The following is a 16073-nucleotide window of genomic DNA, read 5'->3' as shown; positions in this document are numbered from 1 at the left end:
TTACGATTTTCTTCACAGATAATCATTATTTTTGAGTAATTTGATAAAACTTAGGATTAATCATTATTCTTGATCAAAAAAAATAAAACTCAAAAATAATGATTATCAATGATTTTTATTTTTTTCGCTTAAAATAAAACTCAACAGGAATTTACGGCTTCTGTGTTAGAATGTTCGCCAATATTATTGCATATCCTTGTCAAAGGACCACAAAGCTACACCCTGCGCTAAAATTTTCTTTTTGAAAATAAATTTAAAAAATAATAAATTAATATATTATATTAATTTTTATATATTATATTTCGCTCAAAATAAATCTCAGCATTTATTTGTGTTATTTATGTAAATATATATATTTGTATTTATTTAAACTACGTTACTACTGCATTTATGTATCAATAACAAATAAAAGATAAGGAAAGCTAGTTGCTCATAGTCGTACCTGAGGGGGGAAGAAGACTTACGAAGACTTACTTGAGCTTGACTACGCTCATGCAATTTATTTATCTATTTTTAGAATTGCTTATCTTAAGCCGCGAGTGTTAATGCATTGATACTTAGTTTTTGGAGATTATTCTTAGTCGCGTTTCAAGATGGGTCGCAAACGTAATTGTATTCCGCGTAATTTTTTTACATTCCACGCGGAAAGTAATGTTTCTGAGTGTAAAATTTGCAAATTGACTTTGAGTGGAAATTTTGTGTGCAATCTAAAGCGGCACTTAGAAAAGGTGCACAAAGGCGAATATGGCCTTGGCCGAAAACAAAAAAACCGAAGTGCCCGAAAAGAAAAAGAAGTTTTCGGGGGTAATGGGGCAAGATGATGTCAAGAATGCCTGTATTGACATGGTGACTGCCGCAAAACTTCCGTTTGCTGTACTTGACTCAAAAGGCTTTAAGGCGTTAACAGCTCACATATTTAGCGGCTTGGATATGCCCACTGTAACTTCCAGAAATATTATGAGCTTAGTCGAGGAAAAGTACAGCCAAATTAGTGTTGAGAGATCATTTTCGGCACTCAAAATGATGCTCACTGATCAGAGATGCAACCTCGCGGACGAATCATTGTCAAAATTACTTTTTTTAAAATTAAATAATACTTATTAATTAAACGTGTTTCCGACAACAAAACCAAAAATAACGTAAAAATTTTAATGTATTTTCAAAAAGAAAATTTTAGCGCAGGGTGTAGCTTTGTGGTCCTTTGACAAGGATATGCAATAATATTGGCGAACATTCTAACACAGAAGCCGTAAATTCCTGTTGAGTTTTATTTTAAGCGAAAAAAATAAAAATCATTGATAATCATTAATTTTGAGTTTTATTTTTTTTGATCAAGAATAATGATTAATCCTAAGTTCTATCAAATTACTCAAAAATAATGATTATCTGTGAAGAAAATCGTAAAAAATTGAAATATGATCATTACCAAGTAATTTTTATTATATAACTTATAATGATTACGGTCCCTGGTTTACAATCAGCTCTAGACTGAGCGCATCAGAACAAGAGAGTTAGAGCGCATGAGCAGCTTGGTGTTGTAAGACGATAAATAATGAAGCGGCTTAATTGCTGCAGTTAGCAGAAACGAAACGAAGCGGTTGAGATACAAAATGAAAGGACGGGATTTTAAAGGATTTTAATTGACAGACATACGCAGGCAAATAATTGTATCTGATAAACTTATGATCATGATTTAATGAACCTGTGTACTGCAAACGATGCCGCTCGGCAGCGCAGCAGCTCTGCTCTTACTTTGATCTTCCAGTTTTTGAAAAGTAAAAAAAAGCTTGCCACAGAGAAAAACTTTAAAGCACCAAACCTATCAGGGAAATTCGTTTTTGTTCGTAAATACGGGGTTGCATAGTGTTAGTTAATCAATAATAAACAAATGTTTAGACTTACCTTACAAATACCATCAACGCATATAGCACGTCCCAAGAAATTTAACCTATAATATTCCGCTGGCCGCTTACAAGGAGTACCATTAATAACAGATTCGTTCAGAGTTGCATAGTATTTCATTCCCAATGGCTTGCAGTTTAGTTCACACTCGGCATCACCTGAAACAAAACTATTATGAATAAGAAACGACGGCTTCCTTCGAGGAAAAACATGTTTGATATCCTTATAGATTAAATGTTAGCAATTAACTATTATCTGTGATATGTGAACCGACTTTGGATTAGATTTTGGGTTTCTAGTTCTTATAGGACTTAAATTGCTAGTCTATTGGTAATTGTTTTCAGTATAAAAAGTTAATCTGACGAGAGAAGAAGCGTGAAGCCGAGTCAGTCAGTTTTCTCGTTACTTTAAAATTGTGGATGCCCCAGTTTGAAATATAATTGTTTCAGAGTAATATCACTGGAGTTTGAACAAAAAATCCGGATGCTATAGCTCTTATAGGCTCTGAGATCTAGGCGCTCAACAAGCAGGAACGGAGATACCGAAATGTCTATGAGTGTTTATTGACTCGGGTATTATCCAACGTAATGACTGGTTCATGATTAAATTCAAATAAGTTAATATTGCATCAACACGTGAACAGAAAAATAACTGATTAATGATTCATAAAATACAATTTTCATGGGATTTTGTTCACCAAATTGGGTCTTTAACTGATATTCACATATTGATGAAATATATAATTATACCGAAATCTTATCAAAGCCAATAAGACTTATAATTTATGGGAAATTTTTACAGTTAATCAATGCCATTTGCGTTAAACATTGATATTGGTATCTACTTAGTCTAGTGTAGTTAAATTCTTTAAAAGCCATACTCTTTATATAAGGTTGCCAGCTATATTTATGGCCCTCAAACATTATTCCATTGTACGCTGCACATTGATTAGCACGAAAATCTTTAGACTTCGCTGGGCATGGTAAATCATTGCATAGCTGATAACGTTTAAAGTATCCGAAACAGGCATCACTTATAAATTGATTTCCCGTCAAAGATTTTCTAAAATGAAATAGAAGGTATATGTACATTACTTATATTATTTATGTAAGTGTTGTATAAAGATAAAACTAAAGGCTATTCAAATTTGGGTAGCACGAAGTCTACTCCGGACTTCAGTCGGGTCTGATGGAGGTGCCTGCTTTTGCTGAGACTCCAGCTTGATATAATGAAGCGCGAGCACTGGTAGGGGCGTCAAGTGATGTTGCATTTCCAACGTGCATTCTATCTAGACGCAACTGGTTCGACGCTAGCCATCTGCTAGACCGATATTGCTAATAATTTCCATTTGGTCACTCGTTGTGTAGGAGTTGCTGATACTCCAGCTTGATATAATGAAGAGCGAACTGCTGATGGTAAAATATATATCCGACACGACTCCTGCTCTTGAAAAATGATGCTGCAGACCCTGATTAAAGGCGGTTAAAGTTAAGTTTAAGGCGGCATACTGGACCAACCTTTGGCTGCTGGAAATATTTTTATTATAAACTATATACCTTTGTATACACCGCTTTGTAGATTGAATTATTACTTACATAAACCGCTTACAGCCTAGGGCTCTTATTTTAATTCCCTCTACCATATTATCTACTACTAATTCCCTTTCTCTTCTTACGCGACAGGTTCGGCTATATAAGTCGCGCGTCATGCGACAGCACCTCTCAGTCCGTTGGGTGGGAGGGGCTAATAGGCTTCGGCTTTTTTTAAATAAATCTTTTTATTTAAGACAAATTGAAGTAAATAAATTTAAAAAATGTAGTCAGTATTTTATCAGACCAATAAAACACTGTTACTGTAAACTTCGTATAACTATCTTCTCCTAAAATGAAACTTACTCGAACTTTGCTAGCTCCTCTTAGCTATTTAATCATGTAGAATATAGGTGAGCTTACCGTCCTATGCACTTTCGTGTTTGATGCATCACACCTCCACCACAACTTCGTGAACATTCACTCCAGTTACTCCAATTATCCCACCGCGGATATGTACGGACTTTGAGCTCGAATCTTTTCCTAGCTAAGATGTTTGGAAAATTCACTGGAGTCATTGGTGGGCTTATAATCTTTGCAGTGGATTCTGTGGAATTTTTAATACCCTCTTTTATTAGATGAACATCAGGAAAAGAGGACATTGTTGTTGTATCCACTAGTTTAGATGACGAGATTTCGTAATGACTTTCATTCTGTAATATTTCCAACGGTTTTAGCGTCATTAAATTTGTTGTACTGGAATGTTTAGATATAATTTCGTTTTGTATGTATTGTTGTTTTTGTTTTTTCCCCCCTTTTTGGGTTATGGTCATTTCTTTTTTTTGGCGCCACAAGTTAGAACGCTCTGATAATAATGGCTGGTTCGTTGGGATTTTGTAGGACTTTGGCTTACAATGTTTTTTTAACCAATCTTGATGTATCTAGAAGGTAAAAGATAATTTAAATAGTAATATTATATATAAATGTATAAGTGTATATATGTGGGTGATGTTATTTCGTGTGTACATGTGTGAAAGTTGTTCGCTAAGTATCTTTTTCTTCCTCGGCATCTCTGTTTCAGACTCTCAGAATCTACAACATCTCCTCCAAAGCCGACCATAGCATGAATTTACATTGCGCCCATATCGCAAACATATGTTTGTATAGTGTTTTGTTAATTCTCAATAGCTCAGGATAAACCGTCTTATAATTATGGATTTTACTTCATTTCATAACTTACCTTTATTCGTTCTATGGTGGATATTTTCGTCTCTATGCAATCAGTACCAGCGATATATGCACCGATAATACAAATACTGAAAAAAGAAACGAATTTTTAACAATGTATAATCATTTTTAAAACGTTTCATTACTGTGCACTAATGTCCTGAAATAACCACAACAATGGAAAGCTAGCGTTGGGTGACGAAGCTTTTGAATAAGTTCGCAGAAGAATGCCAAAAGTACGGTGCGAGGAAGAAATAAAATGGTCCCCAGCGACCAGTGGATATGCGGAAAAGTGCCGAGGTTATCTCTCAACAACAAAGTACGAGGGTGAACTAATGGGGTGAGGAAGGGCTGTGAAATTCCACAAGCCGGGGGCCTAAGCACTTGCTGATTCACACGCGACCACTACCATTCGGTTTAGCACTGCAGATTAAATTCCTGACTCGCTCTCAGGGCAAACTCATCAACCTATTTGTGCTGTCATCGCTCGGCCTCTCTCGATTCTGCGCAACTCGGTTCCAGCTTCCGGTCTTTGATCGGCTTCTCCCGGTAGCTGCTTCTATCAATCATCGGCTTTCTCCCGTTATTCTGCGTATGACCGTTCTTTCTTGGTGATTGCTGTCCTTAATTGACCCCCTCGCTGTTCCGAACATGACCGTTTTCTCCCGGTGGCGGCTGTCATTGACAGCTTTGTCTCGCTGTTCTTCGCATGAATAGCTGTTCAGCTGTTCAACCGTGATCGCAGATCAAATAGGGAAAACGGGCATCTCTGTCGGTAAAGCAGAACGAAGAGCGCAGCCAGCAGACGTTCTTAAGAGAGGGCCGACGGCCCGCAGCAGCTGCGAACAAAGAGAAAAACCAACAGAACGCAACGACGTAATTGCACACCCTGCGTTAAGCAACAAAACGACAAAGAGCAGCAGCGGCCACCAGTAAGAGAGGCCCGATTGCCCGCAGCAGCAGAGAACAAAAAGAACAGCCACCTCCAAACACAAGAATCGATAGCTCTGAAAGCCGACAGAGAACAGCAGACGCGCGCGAAAGACAGGCCCGATGACACCAACAGCGCAGAATGAAAGCGCAGCCACCCATACATCCAAAAGAACGAGAGTGAGCGATCGAAAGCCGATTGCTCGGGGAAAATGTTACTGGCAGAGGAGACCGGCAGAGAAAGGGTTCGAGCGCGCTAAGCGCAAAGCGCTGCTTGGAAGTCAAAAGAAAAAAATTTCCGTGAATCTAATCCTCCCGACGTAGAAACTTCCCCACAACACACGGGAAATCAGCAAGTGATACCGTACGCGTCCAAGCACGGTGTCCCTAAACCTGATTCCCCTTCTAGTACTGATTCCTCACCAACCACGTTTTGGATGGATACGCAAGCCACTCTGCTTCCACACAACCCCGGACGTGACTGTCCCCTAACCCATATCTAGGTCCCATATTACAACCAAATATATACTGATGTAATTGGATCGGACCATGGAGCGACTGACAGTCTGTAGCCGGACCACCCGACTTCCTTACAGGTTTTAAAGTTTTTGTTATCTTCCTACCCAAAAATCTCTAAAAATAACATACAAAATGTAAGCAGAATGATCTATTTATGTGTGTGTGTTACGTGTTTTGTGGCTGTCATTCTGAATTGTAACAGTTAGAGCAGCAATTTGGTCAAATTGTTTATGTGTGTTACAGAGAACAATGCCAAAAAGACGCGAACGAGCCCAGATGAACAGATGAGAAAGAACAGGGGAACTAATCCAACAAGAAAATCAACATCGACAATTGGATCGGAGAAAAACGCGCCGTTACATAATGTACAATTAATAATTGAGAAACAAGTACATCGAGTATTTACATCCGCTTCGTTTTTTCGACTAGCATCCGCTCTTTCATTAAACAACAACGGGTCGCAGGTGGCGGATAGGGAACGGCCTACCTCGGTAGCTCAGCTGCGAATAAGCGGGCATCCCTAACGAGAGTACCGAAAATAATCGGTTCCGGACAGCCAGCGGGTGTTCGCTTGAGGTACCGCCTTATATAAGTAGCTCACACACCCCCAACCCTACACACTACCTACCCACATACTAACCCCCACATCGACCTCACACCGGGCCGGACAACGTGTGTTATTCGACCCGTGCCGAGAGTCTGCCTGCCTCTGGCCCCAGGCTCCAGCTAACGAAGAGCTCAGGGGCTTGGCAGACCCCTGTTCTAACGATGCCTTACCCGGAAACGTGGATCTCTGCCCTGACTGACCATTTCCCTTCTCTGCATTTCGTGGGATGACATGGAAAACAATAATATAAATATAAGAGCTAAAAACAAATTAGTCTGAACTCCCCAAACGCCAACTGGGAGCAATTCTAAGCATATGATGGCCCCGGCCCGAAGGCCTGTCCCAACAAGCTCAACTGCAGGCAAAACCTGCAAGATAGAAGGCGCCTGTAAGAACCCTAGGGGGTCCCATCAATAACCTGGAGCGAGTGGTACGGCAACTCCCGAAGCCGACCCCTTGGAAAGCCAGACACCTTGCCCGACCTTCTGAGAAAAGCGGACGGGGACAAGCGACAAGTGCCGAAAACAAACGCCAAACCTATGCCGAAAAGAGGAGTGGGCCTTGCCAGTACTACCTGACATAACCCTAGAGCAGAAAAAGGTGGCTCCTCAAGCAAAAAGACAGCGCTGGCAAGAGACGCCTGGACAGGCTGCAAAGCTCTCTAGAGTGCTGTCCAACGTCGTCTTTGCGCAGATTGTCCGAAGGCCAGAGTATGGGTGACAGCTACCTTTAAGGAGCCAGAACGTATCCTCAAAATGTTGCAAAGGTGCAACCCAAACCTTCCGACCTCCGACTGAAAGGTAGTTAAAGTTGAGACGACGCATGGACTGACAAACCAGGCCATGATCGCTCCCAAAAAAAGCGTCACTGGCGCCGATAGAGGCAGCTAAAAGCGAGCTGAATTACAAGAATCAAGGTGTACAAGTCGAAACCAGCGGCCGTGGCGCGTCCTGTCGTTAATGTCGAGCTGGAGCCGGACAAAAAAGGTTACTCTTCAGACGACTCGGACGATGACATTACAGTGGTGGAGAACCTTGAAGATGTTCCTAAAAATACTTAACATCAATATCTACAACCGTAAAGCAGTATCTGCTGGCCTTATACTCCGCTTGGATGCGAGCGGACCCGACGTAGCGCTAATCCAGGAGCCATGGGTAGTAGGAAACAAGGTCTGTGGATTGGCGACGAAGGAGTACAAGCTTATTGTATCCCAAAAGGAAGGTATAACCAGTACGTGCATATTTCCAAGAAAGCATATTTCGGCTCCATAACTTTAGTAACTGTGAGTGATGTCCTAAATGGCTCACGAGGAAAGTGATCCCCCTCACGATCCCGTTCGCAAGCTTGCGAGCGACAGTGACAGATAGGACACAGGTCCACTAATAGGCTGCGACGTCAACGCCCTTCACATCCAATGTTGGTAACTTTTCAGCTTTATCCTTAACTCTAATCTAATGAGGGGGTTATTGACCTCATCTTAGCATCTCAAAAATTTCTAGACATAGAATCCTCGAGGACTATTCCTCCTCTGACCACAGGTACATCGAGATGGCTCAGCAATTTGCTATCTGCCTTATACGGGTCCAGGGCCATCAGGGCAATTGTATAGCAGATGATTTGCCCAGATCTTCCCTTCTCCAAGACTAGACAGATAATCGTATGCCAATGGCCGCCTGTAAACTTATCATAAAACAACATAACAAGCGACGAATTGGCGATAGGTGGCAACTAGTGGCCAGAAGGAACATGAAGGTATGGATTTCTCCTCCGATCTCCTCCGAACGCTAACATATGTTTTTCTCGTCAAGGAAAACGGTCACAAAAGGTACCCTACGGCTAGGCGGTTCCGTGGAACAACCGCTAGAACTGTCTGGGGGTGAACACTCGTGAACCGAACAGCACACTCTCGAAAATATAAGATGCTTTTTGCAGCTTTGGGATACTTTTTCCGTTTGATGATTTCGAAAATGCATTGAAAACCATTTACAGTTTTTTTAGTGGCAGTTTGATGAAGAAAAAAATTTGTTTCCATGTGACCAAAATCATTGTCGCTCAACTTGTCCTTACTTATGTGATAGGATCATAATCTTACTCGCTCCCAAATTTCATGTTCTCTCATCATACTATTACCATAAATTGGCGCTTTCACTCTGTTAAAAAAACACATTCGCTACCGTAACTCTAACGTGCGTACCTTCCTTTGACCAGTTTTTGAGAGCTATCAAGGCCAGTAAAGTGTATCGCCCAGACCCGTATTCGTAACGCAGGGCAGACATAAAAACCTGTTGAAAATAACTCCCAAAAGTAATATTTGCTTTTGCAAATCAATCTCGCGCAACCCACATAACCGAGAACTCAACATACATATATACACAGATCCCAAACCTAAGTGGATATACCCTTTTTGCCCAGTATATATGGGGATATCGTCAGTTCTGACGCCACGACCTAACATTTATAGACGGTTGTATGGAACGGTAAATTCGTATGTCCATTTGTACAGAGGCAACGGAACACTTTCGTCCATCTCGTCACATTCGACGTGTGCGTGCCATTTTCCTTCTTATCGCAGCCGTCGACAGCGTTGGCATCTAATTTTGCTCTCTACGTTTCTGTTGTTCCAAGTCGCATCACTCTCTCCGCCAGTGACATCGACGCTGCGTACATGGATCGACCAACACATTTGCCACTGTCGCTGTCTAACGTTGCACCTACCGCACGTTGCCGCTCACGCTATTTCAGCTATTTAAAGTTTACAATCGAAACTGAAAGCCACTTTTCGTCGCCTCCCGCCATTGCAGCGCTGCCTTCGTCGTTTTCGTTTTCGTTGGTACAACGGCCCGCATATCTTCATCGTTTCTTTTCCGCCGTTGCAGCTGCCTTTACCTAAAAAAGTACAATCATCAAAGGGCCAAAATCAAGTGAAACATTTCTCGCATTAAAACGACAGTCGACGCATAAAACACTGGTTTAAATATCAGCTGTTGAACTTAAATGTCGTTTGGGCATTCTGGTGTCATACTTTAAGCAAGCGTTGACTGTGCAATCTAGCATCGAAAACATGGATCCAGAATACAATGGGCGCGCAGATCTCAAAGACAGCTGTGTGACTAATTTGCCGACAATCAAACAACTTCTTAGCGAGGATTAATGCCCCACAGTTTAGGTGAAAGGCTTCCCCGTTTGCCGCTGCCAACCTTCCATGGCACCCAAAAACGGAATGCAAATAGATATACAAAAAAAAATGTTGTTAATATTGCAAAATGCAATATTCTCGTACGTATCCGTACGAGATTTTGATTTCAGAATATAATGTAATATGTCATATTTCATCAACTGTTAAGGTATATACTTGTAAAAATGTAGTTTGCTTACCTGCATATAACAAATATATTTTTCATTTTGAGTTTCTGGAAAAAAAACCTTGTATTAATCATTTAAAAAACAAAAACAATTTTTAACATAAAAACCGAGGGGGAACGTTGTGAGTCGCGGCTAAGGCCGCGGAGCCAGTGCAAATTAATTTGCACACACAAAGAACGAAAATCTGTGGCATCCGCAATTTTTAAGATACAAGAAAACCAAAAGCGCAGAATCATAGAGATTAACCAGATTTCCAGACTGCAAAATCTGATTTTTATCTGATTACTATTATAGTCAGAAGGAACAAATAAAACTGCAGCGGCTATGCAACGTCTTCCACACGCTTACTCATTCCCTTTCTTATTCTCTCTCACTCTCCCTCGCTCGCTCTCTCTCACAAACTCTTCCGTCTGGAGTGGTTCGACCGATTTATATAAAAAATTGTTTGTTAAACAATCAGTTTGTCCCTTTTGCGAAATACGATACCAAACGGGATTTAATAACTTACATTAATTACATACATCATAAGGTCACACATATACTGACTGAGTACGGGTATCAAGTGGAGCCGCGGCCCTTACCGCGTCACAACGTTCCTGTACGTTTTTCTTAACCTTGTTGCAAACGATACGGTTATCGGAACGTCAGAACAGATGTTTTTGTGCGCTTAACGTCCCAAATTGTACAAATTGAAGCTCTCGCGTCTTATATAACTCTATATTAAAAGTATACAAATAAAGTATTTACATGTATATACTAATATATAAAAGTAAAATGATATACAAAATGGTCGGGAAAGTTGTGAGCCGCCGCAAGGGACGCAGCTCTAGTTTTATACCCTATATTTAATCAGAATGTACAAAAGTAGTATCATGATTTAATTAACATATACAATATATTTATAACCGATACAAAAATAGTATTGGGGTATATTAGATTTGTGGTAACATCCAGAATGAGGAGCTTCTGACCCTATCAGCATCAATAGCCGAATGGATATAGCCATGTCTGTCCGTTCGTACTTATTAGCGCCTAGATCTCAGAGGCGTAAGAGCTAGAAGAACCAAATTGTGTGTAGGCTCTTGCGATATTACAATGCAAAGGACGAAAATATGTGGCACCCACAATGCCGAAGCTACTATCTGAATCACTATTTTAGATAATTGGTGTAATTTGATAAAATAAAAGTTGTTATCTATAGATTGAATAGGATGGTACCAATGTCATAACATAATATAAAATAACATATTTACATTTAATTTTCGAACGATGAAACAAATTTATAATTTTTTTTAATAATTATTACATACAAATATTTAGAACCTATTTTTGGATTTTTTTTTTTTTCTAAGATCTATAGTAAACTTTGTTTCTATATTATTTGAATTATTCAGTTAATCTCAAGCTATGTCTTTTACAAGCACCGTAAACGCCGCGTGCTACGCAAATTCGAACTGAAATTTCGTAAAAATGGTTTAAGAACGAAGCGAATGAATACAAAGCCATCAGCTTCGAAGTAAGATTCATCGTTACTCAAGCGGTTGAATTCGAACAAAAGCCATTATAAAAAGAGGGAGAACGTTGTAAGTCGCTGCTACGACCGCGACTCTATATTTATACTCGATACTCAGTCAGTATGGCTCCCATATGCCAGATGGCGCACATAATGCACGACAGAGAGTGTGGGAGATAGACAGAAAATAAGTAAATGGCGTAGCCACTATTCTATTTATTTGTTATTTGTCTGGCTATAATAAGGATTCGATTTGATTCAGATGCTGCAGTGTGGAAAATCTGGTTATTCTCTATCAGTCTGCGTTTTTGGTTTTCTCGAATCTTCAAAATTGGGGACGACACTGATTTTCGTCCGTTGTGGGGGCGGAAGAGGGCGGGGAACATTTTTGAAACAATCTTGATTCAGTGTGATATCACAAGAGTCTGAATATACAAATTTCGTTGCAAACAAGACGGAAAGACAGACATACAGACATGCCTATATAGACTCGGCTATTGATGCTAATCAAGAATATATATACTTTATTGGGTCGGAAACGCTTCCTTTCGGGTGTTCAACACATCCACTGCAACCACAAATCGAATATACCCCTATTCTCTTTTTGAGTATCGGGTATAAATACAGGGCTTAGCTCATAGTGCCATAGTAGCCATCATCTTGCCTCCAACCACCCGCAACCACTAGTTGAAAGCAAACAAGCGATTGTCAGGCCTACCCATTTATATCTATGTACATATGTCCACATGGCCATACATACATACATGTATACGCATACAACGAGATGCATGTTGATGTACACACATAAACACCAAATATCGTTGCCGCCCGAACAATTATACCCGACAAAAAAATAAATATACTTTTAAAACGAATACTTTTTAAAGCGAATTATCATTTGATTCATTTATCAAACTAAAACTGGTGGAACCTTGATTCTTATCTGATTGAAAAGTGCCCTTTTCGGATGATGTTCGACGTTATTAGATATATGTATATGTGTAAGGATATGCTTCCGAGAGCTTAAGCTTAACCACGTATATAAAATTAGTATTTTTTATTTACAGTTTGTAGAAATGAAAATAAAAATGAATAATATGCAAGAAAAAGTTTCTTAAATAAAATTTTCAAAGCGCAAATTAACAGGCTTATACATTATCCCAATTGAGCGTGAAAGAGATATAATCAAAATTTTCGGGACCAAACTGCAGATGATTTACGCATAAAAAATGTTCTTTCAACTACTCCTCGTTAATATATCGTTTTATAACGGTATAAGCACCATGCGGATCGTCCCAAATTACATACATCATGGTATTCGTAACCTTAGCCTGCCTGCATAAAATACTCTTTTCATCTGCGACTGCAACGTATTTCGTTAAGCGAAAAAACACGAAGAAAACTCGAACATTTGTCTATTTTTTTATGCACATTTATATACATACATATGTGTAACGAGTTTATAAACTATACAAAATAGGTAAGAACACTGTTTTTTCTACATACATATATATTTTTCTGTATATGTATATATATTAGATTAAATAAGTTATTTTATTTCTTATTTGGCTTAAGCCCACGAGTGAGTTTGATTAGAATATTCTAAGCACCAAATATTTTATTCTCTTAAAGCCTATGGCGGCTGTTTATGTATCTCTATCAGACTTTGTTATTTTTGCCCGTTATATATGCATTTTCATACATTACCTACATACTGTAATCGGTTTAATTTATTAAGAAAACAGCTATTTGCTGCAATTACTTATTTTTTGACTAATCATTCCAATGGGAGCTAAATGCCAGCCAGGAAGCAGATCGAGCGTTTCTAAAGCTATATAATCTTTGTATGTTTGACTTGTTTGACGGACTAGTCTGTATAGACTCAGATCCGATCTGGCGGTTTCTATTCATATACAACCTGAAAAGCACTCTACACATATACGATACTCAGTCAGTATGTGCATTTCTGTGTGGCTTCCCTCCGCCAGAAAGCGCACACTGCCCAAGCAAAAGTGTGTGAGAAAGAGGGAATGAGTAAGCGCGTAGCCCCTGGAAATTTATTTGCTCCTTATGGCTATAATAATCATCAGCTCTGAGGATATGGTCATTCAAAATTGTACATACCACAGATTTTCTTTTTTGTGGGGGCGGAAAGGGGTGTGGCAAAATTTTGAAAAAAAAACTTGATTCAGAGTGAGATCACAGGAGTCCGGATACAAAATTTCGTTGCTCTAGCTCATATAGTCTCTAAGAACTAGGCGTTAAACAAGACGTTCGGACGTACGGACAGACAGACAGATATACATGGCTCTATCGACTCGGCTATTGATGCTGATCAAGAGTATTTGTATATACTTTATGGGGTCGGAAACGCTTCCTTCTGGATATTACACGCATCCATTTTCTACACAAATTTAATAAACCCTCTTGATCGAGTATCGGGTGTAAATCGATAGATGACTTTATGATGCATGATTTGAGTATATGACACCTTCACCAGAGAATCCCAAATTGCGAAACATCCCAAATTGCGCTGCGAGAGTTTGACAAAGGGGTTTGGCTCTGGTAGCTCTCCGCTTTGGATGGAAGCTCTCGCGTAGAAGAGGGAAAGAGGGAACCACGTTTGCTAATTATGTGCTAGCTTGCTGGATAAAGAAGACCGTGTGAAGGCGGAACGTATCCACAGACAATCGATCTATTGATTCTGGCCATAATAATGACTTTATCTTGAATAATTCTGCCAGTTAGATTTTTTAGCTGTTTCAAAACTGTGGATGGCACATATATTATTCCTTTGAGGGGGCATTGGAAAGTTTTTAGATACACATGTAATAGTGTAATATAGGAGGAGTCTAGATACAAAATTTTGGTTGTTCTAACTCTTATAGTCTCTGAGATCTAGACAGACAGACATACATAGCTATATTGAAGAAATATATATATACTTTACGGGATAGGAAATGCTTCCTTCTGGGTGTTAGACACAGCTACACAAAAATAATATATCCCTTATAGACTCAATACTCTTTAAGTATAATAAACAATAGCCGCAATTTCAAAATTGTAAGTTTAGCCGTTTAATCTGTACGTTAATTTGTCAGAAAGTATCTATGACAAAAATAAATTTGTAACATTAATAATTTTCAAATAACTGGTGTAATTTTTGAAAAAAGAACAGAACAATTATTATGTATAGATTGAATAGGATGGAACCAATGTTATAACATAATATAATAATATAACACATTTACAATTCATTTTCGAACGATGAAATAAATTTTTAATTTTTTGTAATAAATATTACATACAAATATTTATTAAAGTAGAACTTTATTTTTATTTTTTTGCTATGCTCTATTGCACACTTTATTTCAATTTTATTGGAATTATCCAGTTAATCTCAAGCTATGTCCGTTACAACCACCGTAGTAGCCGCGTGCTACGCAAATCCGAACTGAAATTTCGTAAAAATGGTTTAAGAACGAAGCGATGAAAACAAAGCCATCAGCTTCGATGTAAGATTCATCGTAACTCAAGCGGTTGAATTCAAACAAAAGCCATTATAAAAATACAGGGCTTAGCTCATAGTGCCATGGTTGCCATCATGTTGCCTCCCACCACCCGCAACCACTAGTTGAAAGCAAACGAGCGATTGTCAGGCCATGCCCACCCATTTATATCTATGAACTTATGTACATATATGTCCAAATGGCCATACACACATACATACATGTATACGCATAGAAAGAGATGCACGTTGATGTAAATATATACATATGTACACACATAAACACCAAATATCGTTGCCGCCCGAACATTTATACCCGACAAAAAAATAAATATACTTTTAAAACGAATACTTTTTAAAGCGAATTATCATTTGATTCATTTATCAAACTAAAACTGGTGGAACCTTGATTCTTATATTACATCATTACATTTTTTAGAAATAAAAATACAAATTAAAAATATGCAAGAAAAAGTATATTGTGAAAATTTTCCCAATTGAGCGGCAAAGAGATATAATGAAAATTTGGAACCAAATGGTAGATAAGTGACGCATAAAATCATTTTTCATCAGTAACTCCTACTCGTTAATTCATCGTTATACTTCATTTAAAAAAATAGAAACACCAAGCATATCGTCCCAGATTACATACATCATGGTATCCTAACACTTACATACCTATATTACTTCTGCTTGGCTGTATAAAATACGGTTTTCATCCGTGACTGAAAAGTATTTCGTTAAGCGAAAAAACACGAAGAAAACTCGAACAATTGCCCGTTTACTTATGTGTAACGAGTTTATGAACTGTACAAAAAAAGAAAGAACACTGTTATTAATTGTACTCTATATATTTATTACATATGATAAAATATCTTATTTTTATTTGGCTTAAAATCACAAGCGATTGTGAATATAATATTCCAAAAACGAAATATTTTATTCTCTTAAAGCCTAGGGCGGCTGTTTTTGTAT

General features: G+C 38.6%; 1 protein-coding gene across 1 annotated transcript in view; it reads right to left on the bottom strand.

Annotated features, from left to right (window-relative positions):
- Positions 1–16073, bottom strand: part of LOC6589011 (thrombospondin type-1 domain-containing protein 4) — a 28435-nt gene that overhangs the window by 6957 nt on the left and 5405 nt on the right. Inside the window, exons 2-6 of the mRNA XM_002014291.2 lie at positions 10090–10124; positions 4672–4747; positions 3855–4372; positions 2783–2964; positions 1903–2060 (exon numbers count right to left, since the gene is read on the bottom strand). Of these exons, the coding sequence (XP_002014327.2) occupies positions 1903–2060; positions 2783–2964; positions 3855–4372; positions 4672–4747; positions 10090–10124 (969 nt within the window). The remainder of the gene's footprint in view (positions 1–1902; positions 2061–2782; positions 2965–3854; positions 4373–4671; positions 4748–10089; positions 10125–16073) is intronic.

Source organism: Drosophila persimilis, unplaced genomic scaffold (genome assembly GCF_003286085.1).
Source record: "Drosophila persimilis strain 14011-0111.01,24,50 unplaced genomic scaffold, DperRS2 tig00000191-arrow-pilon, whole genome shotgun sequence".
Taxonomy (NCBI): Eukaryota; Metazoa; Arthropoda; class Insecta; order Diptera; family Drosophilidae; genus Drosophila; species Drosophila persimilis.
The sequence above is the reverse complement of the archived record's forward strand: the minus strand, read 5'-3'. Positions and strand labels throughout refer to the sequence as shown.